We start from the raw sequence: 16,666 nt of genomic DNA, 5'->3' as shown, positions 1-16,666 counted from the left end.
CAAGGTGACAGCAATCGTTGTCATTGAAACTGTGAAGCCGAACTGTATCAATGCTAACCTATTAGGATAATCAGTTATAATATCCATTTATGAGTGTGAAATTAATCAAATCTAATAAATTATTAACCAATGAAATTAAATTTTTTTTTCCAGACATTTTCCGGAGTATCATTCGAACAAATATGTTCAGCTTATATACGGCTGTGTAGCAATGGATTTGTGGAAATATCCCTGGGTTTTGGATATATTCCATTTCATCAGTGCAACAATTATTAATAAACCGTATCTACTCATTTTATTTTTTCTTATTATTCTGTTCATGTATTTTTCGTTATCAACTTATAACAGAGTTGTTGTAAGTATAATTAGACAGGTATTAGATGTTTAAAAAGCATTATTTACATTTAAACGGTAATTTGTCGATGTAGGACATGACTGATATCGGTTATGAGGATGAAAGAATGAATGCGGAGGAATTACGTAGAAAACGAATGCAGTTATTAAAAGAAACAAATAGACTAAGAAGAGCAAAAGAATATCCTCCAGTATATCCAAATGGATGGATACCTTTACTAGAATCCAGGGATCTACCTATTGGGAAGTGTAAGCCTGTTACTGCCCTAGGTAAGATACTCAGACGTTACATTGGTTATTTGTTTTCAAGATTTTTTGTGATATAATCTTCAAAAGTATCAAACATTTTACATTTTTTACTTTTCTCTTAACATTTGAATAACGATTTTAGTATCTTTATTCGAATATGATTGGAACTTGATAAATTCCATGTATGTGTCTAAAGCTTAATTTGTAGTATTTCATGGTTTTTGTTGAAAAGCCATTGGATTCGGATACGCCCTCTCTTTGGTATTTTGTTCTTTATTAACATGGACAAAGTGCAATTTGAATTATTGGAGATTTACTGTGACTTAATTGTGATTGGTCTATCTTGTCTTATGAATTACGACCCTAAGAGTAACGTAAAGTTTTAATGTAAGTGACGTAGTTCGTTGGTGATGTTAATTCGTTAAAGCAGCAAAGCCTTGATCAGTTTTCTAATATTTTGACCACTTGGTCTTCGCAATATGATGAAGTTATAATTATGGGTGATTTCAATGTCCATATAAGTAAAGAAGTCGATTTATGCTTGAACGTGGCATTGCCAAACATTTTCGATGTGATAGGGCTTAAATGTTGATTCGGCTTGTAAACAGCTTTTGCGATGGCGAATTGAACAAGACTTAATTCTTGTTAATGTTCGAACTATGGGAGACTATCCGATGCAATTACCTTTTCTGTCAAAAGTGGGAAGCTCTGTTATTGACTATATGGTCATTTTTTAATATTTTGCCTTTGCGTTAGCGTTTTATTTTGTTGAATCTCTTACACTCACTGAACATTTCCTAGTGTGATTGTATTTATCTACCGATAAGAGACTTCCTTTGGTTGAAAAAGTTCCGTTTTACTATGCCCCGCATTGTTTAGAAAGATTTATAAGTCGAGATAGTCGAAGATGCAGTTAAGCAGAGGTTTTAGAATAAAAGTTTCAAAATACCAACTCGTTGATAATTCTTACAACTTAATTATATCCTGCTTACATTCTATAGGAAAGAGTATTAATTGCAGGCGTTCAATATAATAGGAGTATTCGTGCCGCTTGGTTTGATGGTTTTTTTATAAGCGGAAGAACGAGAAAAATTACTCCTTAACAAATGTCATACACTAAACAATCAGGACGACCTTAATTTTTTATTAAATTCAAAAACAAAATTTAATTTATTTGCCAGGGCAAACAACGTAAGTATTTTTGTAATTTTTCATTACAACTGGAAATGTTAGAGGCTCCGTAACGTCTTGGTAACGTGTAAGCCGACATCAGGATTTTAAGAGTATCCCAGACCATAAGAATTTTTTTTTTTTTGCAGATTGGTTTAATTATTATAAGCAGTTATTTAGTTTAAATGCATCGAATTTAATCCAAATCCAACCTTTTTCAGTGGCTTTTCCAACAGTGATTAATTGGAATTTCTTATCTTAGCCTCAGAAGTTAATATTGCTATCCAAAAGATTAGATTAAGTTCTTATTGTAATGTAGACAATATTTTTAATATCTCTAATTGCTTATTCTAATGGTCCATTAATTTTTTACTTGGTTAAATTATTTAATCAGGTTTATAACTCTGCAATGATTTTGAAGTGAGGGTTAGAGGTAAACTGGGAAATTTCCATCGTGAGCATTGCAGCTTTCCCGGACTGTAACATGGGCGTATACAGAAAAAAATATTTTAGGTTAAGGGTAAAGCTCATTCTAAAATTAAAGCTGTGATTAATATTTTGAAAAGGATAAGGAATAACAGATGGTTCTGAGCAAGAAACTGCCCGCTTTTTTATTTACTTTTAGTTGGTTTTACGGCCAGGAGGCCTTTCTGTTTAAAGAACATCGACTCGATAGTGCTGATATTCTTCTGTCGCCTTTTTAGTTTCAAGAGGTCGATCCAGTTCCACGCAATTACGTCTGAATTAGGTCTAGAATTTTTTTTAAAAAACGTTTTGTTAAACGAGTTCTCAGCTTCTTGAGATACATAATTTCAGTTGCTATTAATTTGGAGTGTGGCATACTCTACTCTGAAGAAACTTTTATCGAATATATTATTAATAAATTGTTGGTATACTAAAATATACGGTTTCCTTAATTCCAAGTCGGGCGCGCAAGGTTTTGTTTCGTTGTTGGGCGCGTGGGTTTTATTCTTTAGCCAGTTTCAAAAATCAATTTTGTACAAATCACAGTTTTCATCGTGGTTTTTAAATGTCAATTGTTTGTGGGATTGAGATTTTAAAGTACTACTCAACAAAACTGTTTAAAATATATCATCTTTATTTATTTATAATAAAAAAAAAGCGTTACGTTTCAGAAATTTTTCAGGAAAACGTCGTCAAATTTAAAAGCCATTCTTACAAACTGTAAACAAGCCTGCTGCTATTTAAGCTCTGACTCGCTATCTTGTATCTGTCTTTTAACTGATTCAAAAAATAAATGGTTAATAACAATCCCCGGGTTCAAATATATTTCAGTATTTCCAAAAAACACTCCCTAATATTCTACACCAACAAAAGGTAAAAAGGCAAAGTATTCGCTGATGATATGACATCAACAGTATACTTCTTTTTTACTGTAGTTGGTTAATTTCTTTGTCGGTTATTAGATCCTCAAGTAAAAACAATTGCTGCTAAATTTCCCGCAAAATTCCACGCCCTTCAGACTACAGGTGTACCTTGTTTTACGTCGGTAATTGATTTCAGGAGAAACGACGTAAGTCGAATTTACTTGTGTAGTTACGACCTAAGTCGAAACTAAGCGAAAAACGCCAATAATGAGCATTTAAAGACCGCTAAATAAGACGACAACACAGAAACACAAATAATTTCATGTTTTGTTCTCTAGGATTTTAATGATTATGTTAACATTTACTGTAAATGTACATATTTTAATATGATTTTATCTGCTTTTAACGCTTTTCTAGCGATATTACGACTTCGATGTTTGTGGCAGACAGATTTAAAGTCGAATAAAATGACAAACTTTATTTTTATTTTTCCATATACTTTTTGACAAACGACGTATAATCGAGAGCGACGTAACTCGAAACGACGTAACTCGAGGTATTCCTGTACCACTTCGAATTATGTAAACAGTCGCTATAATATCGCGTGTTTTAATTGTTTTTTAATCGTTTTTTCACTTCTAATTTGCTAACGAAAAAATGATTGACAGTATTTGTACGAAAAAACATGTTTTCAAAACCGTTTAGCTATAAATATGTCTGGGAAACTCCACCTTTCAAACTTTCATTGCTGAGCCTACGGAAGACCTTTTTGCCGTTAATTAGCTTTGAAAAGTTTGTTTACACGCCTTCTATGCTCCAATTGATCATTTCTATCAAGATTGACCCGATATCAAGCAATTAGCGTTCTTTCAGAACCCTAAATCGATTCCACCCCTATCGTTAGTTGCGCTAATTAAACGTCCTTCGTTAGGAGCGCGGGGTATCACGGTTACCTTGGAACTTCGGTATGGCTTCATGTATAAATATTTTTTCTTACGAATTTGAAATTTTTTCACTGCGATCTTCAGTACTTTGAAGGAACGTACGGAGGACATTATTTTTCAGCATTTCATAAATTAAAATGAACACGCATTTAAAATGGCTAGGATAATCCTGCACCCTGCGCACCTAACATTACTGTATTGTGTAAATAATATTCACAAATTCGTTTGTATAGAAATCTGTAAAGTTTAAACTCGCGATATCTCATTACATTCTTGCTTCGTAATTAGTTACTTACTGTATAAATAAGTAAATTTTTAGTAGATATTCTTACTGGAATTTCAATACGCATTCACGTATTAAAATTTGTATTGATATTTCGCTGATATCTGATGCTTGATTAATTAAAAGTTATCTTAATTACTTTACAGGTCAGCAATTCGTCATATTTCGTAGAAAAACAGGAACATGTTTTGTTTTAGATGCTTATTGCCCTCATTTGGGCGCTCATTTAGGAACGGACGGCAAAGTTCACGAGGATTGCATCGAATGTCCTTTTCACGGCTGGCGATTTGCTGGACAGGATGGTTCTTGCGTGAAAATACCTTACGCCGAAAAAAGTGAGGATTACTAAAAATTGATATACTTAATACACCATGCCAATAATATCTGCTGTTAACTCATGCTCAAAACTGATTTTTTTAGCATTGCAAATAGATAAGAATAAAGTGCATTAATTTCATTTTAACGATTACTTTTAAAGTAATTTCTTGAACAAAGGCATTTGTGTAATTTATGCAGTTATTTTTCGGCAGTTTTAAACGATTAATATGCTCTAACAATTAATATGATAATCCACATACCATCAGACATTGTCAACTATTAAATATGCCAGGTAAAACAGTCTGCATATTGTAGAGCACATTGACTCTGTCTTATATGTATATACAATTTTTGACTGGTCTATACGTAGAAACAAAATAAAAAGCACAAGATGCAGCATGATAATTTACAAACACTTTATAACTACACGAGCCGATTGTCTATGTGACAGGTTGTTTGACTAAAATCGATAGCACAGACAAATTCACATTGATCTTCACTGCTTTTCTATATTTGGCATAATTCTACGCATGTGAGAAAAAGACTACGTCATACACGAATACCTGAAAGATTAAGACAAATTCATAACAAGAACTTATGTAACTGGTACTTGCAACTGGCACAATCTATAGCGTTCACGCACTGAGAATGTACTGTTGTGTACAATATGAGAATATAATACTACATTGTGTCAACATAGTGATGAATTTTCGCCAGGGTACACAACAAGTGATAAAGAAAATTGTATATATCCACCACGCATTTATTTCTAAAATGGTATGTTATCTTGCTATGAATTTTGATAGTTGTTTTTTTATACTTTCACTTGTGAGTCATATTTACATTTTTTACGATATTTATATCTTCGAAAGTTTGCAAGTGGCTATATAACTTGACATTCCGAGCAACTGCAGCATGTTTGCAACCAAGATTACAGCTCAACAGCTGATTCGCATTTAGCCGTGAGACAATGACATAAACAGCTGTTTGATATTCATTGAATAAGAATAAAACCTTCTTTTCATAGCCATTAATTTGACTTCGATAACTCCTTCCTGCGGGTTTACCGAAACACATTAGTGCAGCTGCTCTTCAGCATCACTCGGAGCTGCTAGCTTGCTGTCGTACATTTCATGCGTTGTGTTGACATGCTGAATAGAAAATTTGAGATCGAAGATGCCAGACATGCTATGTGACATATACATTGAAAGTTTCAATCGTCTATGTTGTTGTCTGTTTTCCGATGGCAGGCCTTTTACACGTATTTCAGCAAAACTGAGGTTGATTGTTTTTCTATGAACTTATGCAATGCTTTTATATTGTATAGTAAGGCTTTTTTATTCGTAAAATACTAAATATTAAAACAATTTTCTTTTGCCGTTTTTGCGCTCAACAGAGATATATAATACTACGTTTTACTGTAAAATTGCAGTTCGATTCACACCTGTTTTTTTATTGCTTAACTAATATTACTTCAAACTTCGCCCTTAAAGCAATGCACCATACGCTTTTGTTTTTCTAATGCAGGAAAGATATCGTTTTTTTTGAAGTAATATTTAAAAAGCACCCATTATCCAATGTATTTAAATTTAGTTCCAGAAGTTGCTAAAATAAAAAGTTGGGAAACGATTGAGCAAAACGGATTCATTTACGTGTGGCATCATGCAGAAGGACAACCTCCTCTGTGGAAACCTCCAGTTATACCAGAAATAGAGGATCGACTAATGAGGTATAAAGGTCGTAGTGAACACATTGTAAATTGCCATATTTAGGTAACTATAACTATGTCTATATACTATAACCTTGCCAAATGAATAAATGTATCGTTTACGTTTTTATTTAAATACTGTAGGAAATTATTGAAAATGTAGCAGATTTTACTCATTTAGATTGTGTTCACAAATTTGGGATATCGTCCAAAATTATTCTTTATCCCGAAAATTGGTGGAGATTTGTTCAAACTATCGTAAATATCTCCTCCTCGTCAGTATGTGAAGAAAGATTTTACTGTTACGAAACTGAAGGCATTGTAACTTTTAAATTATTTGGAATATCTGTACTACAGTTATCAATTCAACTTCAACAGGTAATTAATTAATAGTAAAATATACGTACTTAATCATACACTACGGCGCAGAATATTTGTGAAAATTTTACAAATAAATATATGCGTTAAAACTTTGAACATAGTTTTCGTTTATTTTTACGAGTTTGCCCTAAATGATCTGTAGATTTCACAAATCGAAGTTAACAATGCATAAATGACACTTTCAATTTTATATCTTTTGTTACTTCTATTTCTATTGCATTGTATTTTGCGTAGAAGTTTGTATGTATTATCACACAGCACCTGATTTTTAAGCAAATGAAAGAGACAGAATAAAAAAAGCAAAAACATTATTGAAATGTTCAAGCAGAATAGACTCATTATCAAAACAGTCTGTTAAAACTGTTATATACCGTCAAAATGTAATTAATTACTTTTGATTATATTAAAATTTTACTAACAATGTAAACAAAGAAATATTGTTGTTTATATATTGTCTCCTTGAACTTTGTGTTTTGATAGAACCAATTATACTTGTGTAGTTTTTGATTAGTAAGTCCGAAACTACACCGGCATATTACGTCTTATTAAACTAAATCGAAGTACATAATATATATATATAAGATTGTAAACAGTAAAATAATAGAGGTAGAAATAACGAATTACTGATATATTTTCTTAAATTCAAATACTGAAGCCTGGTACTCACCTGCAAAAACAGATGACAAAATCTGTCGGCGGAAGCACTAAGACAAAACTTGTTATTCTGTCTTATTTCCGTGTTGCGTGTACTAACTGTAACGATATTTTAGTGCAATTTAAGCGCCTGCCATTTAACCAGCCGTAAATATAAGTAGCTACTGCATTACGTGAGTCACGTGTCAGTAGTCGAAAACAGTGTCGACCGGGATATCAATTAAACTTTTAAAGTTTGTCTATAAGCTTAATGCAATGACGCAAATGTTCGAACACGGCAATGGCGCTACTTCTGTTTCTAGTCCTTTGTTATATACAATTTTATGTAGCGTGAATGATGTCATGCAAGTTTATTTGGTTTTTTCCAATCTGTAAAATTTTGTATTTTTCTATTTTGATAGTGCTTTCTAGAACAAAGGTAATTATTATAACATTAATTGATTAAAGTTTAATTAATGGAATTGATGGAATATGCGAATGGCAATATTAGTGTAAATTATCAAATATATTAAATTTTTCAGATTGGCCCAGCAATAGCTCGTTTTAATTTCGAAAGTATATATGGAAATGGAACGGTTGTATTAGCCTTTATACCAGAAGGACCGTTTCGACAAAAAATAATTCAAAATTATTACTTTTTTTCTCGATTTGCAGCCATATTCTTTTATATTTTCCTCATTATGGAATCTTGTATGGTGAGATTGTGTTATTGTGATTACTGAAATGTCAAAATATACATTAAATAGTTGTATTAATTATTAGAAATATTTATTTTAATAGACTAAGCGGGACCTTCGCATATGGAATTACAAAATGTATTTGAAGAATCCAGTTTACATGTCAGAAGATAAGACAATTGCGAGATTTAGGAAATGGTACTCTCAGTTTTACAGCGAAAACAGCCCGAAGCTTGAAGATCAAAACCTTAATTGGTGATTAGAAGTAATCTTATAGTTTATAAATCTTTCGACTGAAATTACATATATTTGTTAAACTTCGGTTTTTATAATTGATTTTGAGTTGTAGTTCGCGTTACAGAGTTAAATATTCATGAATTACCTTAAAATTACTATAACAACGTGAGCTATTACCTCTGTGATCTACTAATTATTTTGTATTTTAATATATAAATTTTTGTTTAAACTAGGAAATTTGGTTAATGTTACTTATGGTAGCGAACTCGGCGACGGGGAAATTTTTCTACCCTACAATCTAGACGGCGACAGGGATTTTTTTCCCCACCCCTACATTACACGCGGTGACGGGGAATTTTTCTTTCTACCTTACATTTAGACGGCGAAGGGGAGATTATTTCTACCCTACGTTCTACGGTTACAATTCTAAAAAATACAAATTAAAAAAAAACAGGATAACTTACTTTGTTTCTGTGCTTTTTTCATTTTTCCACGTTTCCCGTCGACGGAACTGGACTCTCCGGTACGTGACGATGCTCTTTTTCCCCCTTTCGTTTCAACAGTTTTCTTTCTTTTTTTCCACCTTTGTCTTGTGTTTTCTTTTGCTTTTTTGTCTTTCTTGCTGACATTAGGTGCGGGAGCAGCCGGAATAGTCTCTGGTTCTTTAGAACTAGGTACTTTTCCGTGGCCGGGATGTATTCGATCAGTGTATGCCTGCCTTTTTAGAAACACCCGAGGATACTGCCGAAATACTCGTCGTGCACTCTAAACCAAGACAGTGCCGTATGAATGTCAAAAGATTCGCCCATGACATATTGCCACATTTCTTTTGAACGTACTTTCGAGAGCCGAACTATTCCGCCAGCATTTTCGGCAACGCATCACGCATGATTTCCGGTCGCTGCGATAACTCGATTTGCATGTTTGGCCACATTTCTGGCAAAGTTCCTCGGTGTGTTGGAGGCCCAGTTTTACGGCAAATTTCGGTCCGCCATCAATTCTTTCGTCTAATTCTAATTCGGAAGGCTCTGCTTCTATTAACTGATAAAAACGTCGCCCAGTACACTCTTTCCAAAATTCGTCCGACTCCAAATCGCAACTCGACATGACAAACTTGTGAAAAATCTATTCCAAAAATTGCCGAATGCGCTTAGCAAATTTGTTAATACATTTATTCCAAGCGCTTAAATTCACAATGCAAATTAAAATTATTATTAATTACCTTATAATAGACAAATTCCAAAAGTATCCAAAAGTCACAGTGAATCCTTTCGCACGACAACACGCCTACTTCACTATCGGGAAAAAAATTTGCATAATTTCCGGTCTATCGCGATTTTCGGATCACAGCGCCCTCTACGATTTTCATTAATTGATAACAAAATCCAGAAAAATTTCCCCGTCGCCATCTTGAATGTAAGGGGAAAAATTTCCCCATCGCAGTCTAGAATTTCCCCGTCGCCCTCTAAAATTTCCCTATTGCCAAGTTCGCTACCATAGGTAACATTAACCGGAAATTTAAAATAAAGGTAATTTTGTGTTTAGTTGATTGTTGATTCTGTTTAGTTGTCTTAAATCATTTTGCTAATCAATATCAAAAATCATTTTAAAGTAAAATGACTAAACAAGAGACGTATTTCTTATTTAGTTTTAACGTTAAATTGGTATAGCGTAAGAGACACTACTAGAGAGCAAAATAAAGATAAAAATCACATCTTTAAATATACTAACGAACACTGAACACAATAAAAGAAATCGAATAACTAATGTGCATTCTACCTCAGAAATTTGTTTATTAATGTAACCTGCTCGTAAAGATATATTCATTTGTATGTTTAGAAACTGACTGTAACAGAGTTACACGTTCATGGCATTTACCCGTTAATTTTTTTACCAACGGAGTCTAACTTCAAATTAATGGAGAATCGATCATGACACTTAGCAGCCTTTTTCGGTATATTGTTTATAATCTAGCAGTATAGATAAGGCGATAAATATCAGATAAAATATATTTTACTTGCCTTATTATCGACGTTTATATTAGTTTCTCTGACGTAAGTACTGTCTCTGGGATATTTCAAGTATTTGTGTAAAAGGCTAATGGATACGCACGTAGTACCATAAACAGAAAATTCTCCAAAAAATTTATTTACTTAAAAAATATAAATTTTATAAAATCATTATATACTTACTACAATGTAATCTAAAAATGTAATAAAGTTATAGTTAATCGACTACTCAAAAAGGTGTGAGAAACTGCTTTTTTTTTGAAAATTTCTCAATCCATCCGCGTAAATATCCCTCTAAAACCTACAATATAAATATAGAAAGTCAAGGTTTTAATTTCATTTTTCGTATTTGAATGGCATACAAAAGAGAAGTTCAGGGTTAACAGTTACACGTTTTGTAATATGTATGATTAATTACGTATGACTGTAAATGATGACAAAATATTATTAAGTCTTTTTTCTAAATTTCATGTTTATCACCTTGATGTAGAAATACAGGTGATTGATTTTTCTTTAATTTTTTCTGTCTTTGACAATGGGATACATATATGTTCGAGAAATAAGATTTAATTAATATCGAGCTCTCGCAACTGAGGACGTAATTAACATAGATTATTCTTGCAACAAAAAACTGCACGTCTACTTGAAATGTAACAATAGTTGATCGAGTTTATTGTTGTTATTTAGCAAACTTTCAATTGTGTTTCAATTAATTTAAATTTTAACATTTTGAATGATGACAACACTTTATAATTCGAAATTTTTCGGTTAGTATTCCGGTTAAAGTTAATGCTGCTGTATATTCACAACAATTAAACATTAAGCAATTTATTACTTACTTTATAACTTGTTATATTTTACATATCGAAACATCTATCGTACTTTGAGAGTAACCATTTTAGAATAGCGCAGCAGAAATGGCCAAAACTGTGCAATTTACTTAGTCTAAATGAACATTATATAATATCTCAGTTATTTTACATGGCAGTGATACGTATAGAATCTTATTTGTATTTCATGTTTAACGACTTCGATCACATGCGCGATTATTACAATCCATCCGACATGGATCAATTTTCAAATATTAATAACAGACCAGTATTAATTAATAGTTGTTGACCATCCTCTCTTCCGGGAGTACATCAACGACTAATTTTGGTCCAATTACTTTGACCTTCTTCTCGCAACTGTCTACTTTCTATCGGACAAGCGGTATGGTAGCATTTAAATGAGGAAATTGTATAATACAAGGTTACTGCAGAGCATAAAACATGTTTTAATTATTCCTATGACAAGCGGATAAAATTCAGTTACTTGTTTTCACATAATTTCTCCACGTAAGGAAACTGCTCTTTATTTCGCTGTTTGTTAGACATACGAAAATGGAAAACTCCACTTGGTGAATCTATTTGTCAGGGACGAACTCACGACTAACTACTAGTGTTAATGGTTTTATTAAGTTATTTAAGGACTAACTAGTAAAGTTATTTAAATAAGATTGCTCCATGCAGTTTCATGAAAGAGCATAAATAACAAAAACCATTCATCTTTATTACATGATGTTTAACATTAATTGTGGATTTTGGAGATATACTAAAGTAAAGTGAAATAGTAAAGGTTAGAATAATTGTAAGTTCTTGTCTGTATGATGAATCAAAATTATATTCAAAATCGCTATAATGAAATTCAATCAGAAGCAATATCAGACATTCAACATTCAGGTATCATACATCGATGGTCTTTGCAAAATACAATGGTAATATGAAATATCTTCGAGTTGGAGACACCTGTAGTAGTTTTATCATCAAGTGTGGTAATGAATGATGAATTTTTCAACACTCCCATCTATGATTGAAATCCTGGACAATTATTTTTCCATTTAATTCAAATATCAGAATTTATAAAGTTCAACAAAATCTAAAATCTTGGGAAGTCGACAGGAAAGTTTAGAATATGCTATCTTGATAACGGTTTATATCCGAATGACACATTATCCATTAAGTTTGACTAATTTAAATTAAAGAAGTTCATAGAAATTCTTGAATTAAACAACGGTCCAGTTCTCTGCACGATCTTGACCAAATTTGGGCATGAATATACGGTGAACAAAAATTGAATTAAAGAAAAAATGGGAAAAAGTCAGGAACAGTTCGAATTTCAAGTCGAATTTAAGTTCGCAACAAACTTAACTTCGACATCGACAAACAAATTCGTCTAACTTCTTTAAGGAGAAAATTTTCGAATATATAAATATCGCGACTTCCGGTTTGAATCGGAAGTGTAAATAAAGTTAATCGGGGCCATCTATCGCTGTGGTTTTCAGACCATTTCTTACCAGTTATCTTCCTACCTCCGTTCTCACGATAAAGGAATGACGGACGGATGAAAGGACAGACAGCACATAACATTTGGAATTCATGGAAAGAACACATGCGTGATTGGCAAATACGGTGTTTTAGCTAAGAGAACTTTTTTCTATTTAGTTTGTACCCAGAAAACTTTGTGCTGTTAAACGATTGATTTTGCCCTTTGCAGGAACAAAAAAAAGGTAATTAGTTTAATTATTATGCCTTTGTGTCCTTTCTATTTTAATTTAAATTTATTTTGTATACTAGTACTTTTTATATATTAACAGGACTTATTATACTGGAAAATATGTGCATCCATATTTTCCAGTATAATAAGTCCTGTTAATATATAAAAAGTACTAGTATACAAAAAAATTTAAAGGTAATTAGTATTTAACTTCATATAAACAAAAAATTCTATCGTAATCTATTTCACATTTTCTCTCGTGTTCTGTGATAACAGTAAAATTAACTTATTCTCTTTTGAACTATAGTTAGTTTTAATATTCAACTGTAATTATTCCTTTTAATCGAATAAATAAAACTGAACGAAATGCGTGTGTTTGTAGAGTTATCGTGAAGATATGTGCACCATCTCGTGACTGAATATATACTGAAGTCACCGTATAGAATATTAGATACTAGCAGATGAGCTTGGCGTTGCCCGGGTAAAAGATAACAACAAAGAGTAAGACTATTAGATTATTTCGTACATCTAATTTTTCTGTTATATTATATTATAGTATTTCATTTATAATTATAAAAGCTTAACGTATCGAGTGACCAAAAAACCCATTTAAAAAAATTTTTAAATTGCATATTGTAGACAAATAAACAACACTTACCTAAGAAAACGTTTGTAGTTATATAAATGAAACACTATAATATAACGAAACATATATAACGAATTGGGTTATGTTAGCCTATCATTGTCACGTTGATCGCGATACTCACAGAGTACGAAATGGCACAATTTCGTTGGTCAAGAACACACCAATCGAAAATATATTTTAAAAATTTTAACATATCGTATTTTTTCCTAATGTTAACTCTAAGATACTGTACCACTCGCAGCCGAATGGTAATCTGCCAACGAATCAAATTTCGAAAAAACGGATCGAATATTTAAACTTGGCAACCTCGAAAACCACATAATTGATTTATAGTATTTCCAGTCGTTTTGTTGGCACAGTAAACAAATTTCATTTATTGCATGAAATTAAGCAGAACAAAGAACTGAAAACGGTTTTTCAAAGAAAATGTAGAAAATTCTCAGCATGTTTAAGTATAAAAGGAAAAAATTCATGCTTAATTTTTAATTTTCTGTTAGTTAAGTCAAATTTTAATTTCCCTTAATTTTTCTTATCGCATTTAATCCTTTTAATTTTAAACAGTAAATATAATTAAACACATTAAACGAATTGCGTGTGTGTGTAGTGACTGTCTCGACGTTTCGCAAGTTCGCGTGACTGAATTTTTAATAAATCAGGAAAAGTTACTAATTATTGTTTACGAACTCTACGATATTGATGTTTATTTTCCATATTAAATTATATTGCTTTTTAGTTACCGTATTTTTTCAATAGTATATATTCTTAAAATTGACTTTTTAAAATATTATGAAAGAAGCTATTTATATTATATACTTATTTCGGTATTGTGTACATTATCTTCATTAGGATTTGTATTTTTGTTGAGGACATCATTTTAAAAATTTCGTATACGTTTAAATACAAGAGACGATGCTAATTTAATTGTATTAGTTTCCCAGCAGTTACGTATAGATAACAAGAGAAAGTATAGAAATCGAGTAAAGTTTAACCCTCCGAGTTTTCTGCAAATCTATACGTTTTGAGACATCCTTAACCCAAAAAAAGTAAAAAAAGATGCATAAACAATTTTGTGGATATGAATCTATGTGCATGTGCAGGTGTCTGTGTTGGGTTCTGTTTCTATTAGGGGTCAAATTTAACGGAAATTTTACTTGTTTTTAGCATTTACATTGTTTTATAAAACTCATTTCTCACCTCATAATTAACTCTTTTTCAATTTTATGGTAATAAAAAACATTACACAAAATTTCATAACAGACGGCCCCACATGAAATTTTATATATTTATTGTGATTAATAATACAAATGTTATTGTTAAAATAAAATCTCATAAGAGCCGAGAAAGATACGCAACTCGTTGGTAGATTTTTTTAATTTTTTAAAGAAAGAAAATAATCAACTCATTGATTTTTACTGAAAATTTTCAAATGGAATATAATTAAATTTGTGAGAAGAATAAAACAATTTCGATGTTTCTAAATTATATAAATATATCGTTTCCAAACAACATATTTGTTTTTGTATAACAATAAGCACTACTTTGGTTGCCATAGAGAAAATCAATTTAGCATTTTGTTAAACAACATTGCAATCAAATACGTTTCAGTTACTTGCTGCTTCTAACCCAGCATGTAAGTATTTTCTATTATTATTATTATTATCATTACTCATACTGGAGACACTCTTTCATGTGGAGAGCAAAACCATTTCCGAAAAAACAAATGACTTAGATACAATGAATATAAGAACACAAACAAAATTACACAATAATAAATTATATAAATAACAATTTAGATATAAATCAAGGTTTAAAAATCAAATGTAATAATTAGTTAAAGTTTAAAGTTTGGTAGTATTTGTCAATAAAATACAAAACACCAATAAATATAAATAAAACAGCCAAAAAAAAAAAATAAAACCAAATTGCTTACCTATAAAAGGAAATAAGTTAGTACCGAAGACAGCACTGACAGATACTCCCAAACAACACCAGCAATAAGGCTAAATTTATAGTAGAGGAATCACACACTCTGGTAAAAACTTCGCAACTGAAAATTTCTTCACGTAACACTTTAAGACACCCACATTTAACCAAAATATGCCAGGCATCCACAATTTCTTTCTCAACACAAAAGTTACACGTATCTCTCAATTAATTATTTTAAAAATTCAATGAAATACACCTAGCCTGTATAAATAAGAAAAAAAATATGAACGGAAACATTTTAATTATATAAAGAATTATCAAAAAAAGTGACATATAAATCTTTATTCCAACAATTATATACTCTATTATTTATTTTTTCATTTATATTGTATAAAAATTTATCAAAAATGTTAACAAAAAGAGACCAGTCCATTAAATCCTAATCATCAACAATAAGATTAATACCATGATTATTACAGGTATCAATAAAATTATTTGTCAAATCTATAAACTTCTTGCCAAGTATAAATTTTAAGCAAACCTTACTCAGACGAAATCATTAAGATTAGAAATTTTAATAATCCAATTTCTTATTCTACTAAACATTATAAATTTTATAGCAGTCAGAAAAAATTCCATCGTAATTATTAAATTACCTGGTGTACAACGAGGTAAATAAAATAAGTTTTTAATGAATGCAGTCTGTATACCATCACCATTTGTCAAATTAAAACCCAAAATGTCTGAAGCATATAACAAACAGGGCAAAACCTAAGTTTTCAATAAACGTAAATAATCAATCAGATTACGTAATTTGGCAGATCTTCCTAACTGAATAATTTTATTTATCAATAATCTAGCATGAGTTCTCTTATTAATGTAAACCATACGGAATTAACCATTAGACGAAAATGTAACACCCGAATATTTCTAGGTAAAGTCAACTTGAATTGGAGAACCCTTAAACCACCATTTATCCGCCCTCGCACTCTTACCCCCTCTTTGAAAAACAGCTATCTTAGACTTATTCAAACCATTTTCATCTAAACAAATTGCCAATTTATCAATCAATCTTTGAAGTCCAACACAGAATCAGATAAAATTACAATATTATCTGCATAAGCTAGTATTTAAATTTGGAAACTGTCTATTTCTATACCATCACCGGAAGAGTTAATAATACCAAAGAGATCGTTCAAAAAAATACTAAAGAAGATTAAGCTCAAAATACAGCCCTGCTTAAAAAC

The 16,666-nt window shown here is 31.3% G+C and overlaps 1 protein-coding gene across 2 annotated transcripts; it reads left to right on the top strand.

Moving 5' to 3' along the window:
• The first annotated feature begins 434 nt into the window (after nucleotides 1-434).
• LOC136969407 (cholesterol 7-desaturase nvd-like) lies at nucleotides 435-8,474 on the top strand. Of its 2 annotated transcripts, none has more exons than XM_067263556.1 (4): nucleotides 435-624; nucleotides 4,475-4,663; nucleotides 6,240-6,418; nucleotides 8,170-8,474. In XM_067263556.1, the coding sequence occupies exons 1-3, from the start codon at nucleotides 462-464 to the stop codon at nucleotides 6,416-6,418; spliced, it is 531 nt and encodes a 176-aa protein (XP_067119657.1). In that variant the 5' UTR covers nucleotides 435-461; the 3' UTR covers nucleotides 8,170-8,474. The 2 variants fall into 2 exon arrangements, with proteins under 2 accessions (XP_067119657.1, XP_067119656.1); XM_067263555.1 differs by lacking the exon at nucleotides 8,170-8,474 and adding an exon at nucleotides 6,499-6,582.
• The last annotated feature ends 8,192 nt before the right edge of the window (nucleotides 8,475-16,666 follow it).

The sequence above is a fragment of the Centruroides vittatus genome, unplaced genomic scaffold (assembly GCF_030686945.1).
Source record: "Centruroides vittatus isolate TY-2023 unplaced genomic scaffold, ASM3068694v2 contig_178, whole genome shotgun sequence".
NCBI classification, from domain to species: Eukaryota; Metazoa; Arthropoda; class Arachnida; order Scorpiones; family Buthidae; genus Centruroides; species Centruroides vittatus.
Note: the sequence above shows the minus strand (reverse complement) of the source record. Positions and strands in the feature narration are given on the sequence as shown.

Excerpts from the sequence above, each read along its gene's own strand:
- LOC136969407 (XM_067263556.1), top strand. The coding sequence starts at position 462 with ATGAATGCGGAGGAATTACGTAGAAAACGAATGCAGTTATTAAAAGAA. Across the intron at positions 625-4,474 it reads TAAGCCTGTTACTGCCCTAG|GTCAGCAATTCGTCATATTT; the intron begins GTAAGATACTCA and ends ATTACTTTACAG. Across the intron at positions 4,664-6,239 it reads AATACCTTACGCCGAAAAAA|TTCCAGAAGTTGCTAAAATA; the intron begins GTGAGGATTACT and ends ATTTAAATTTAG.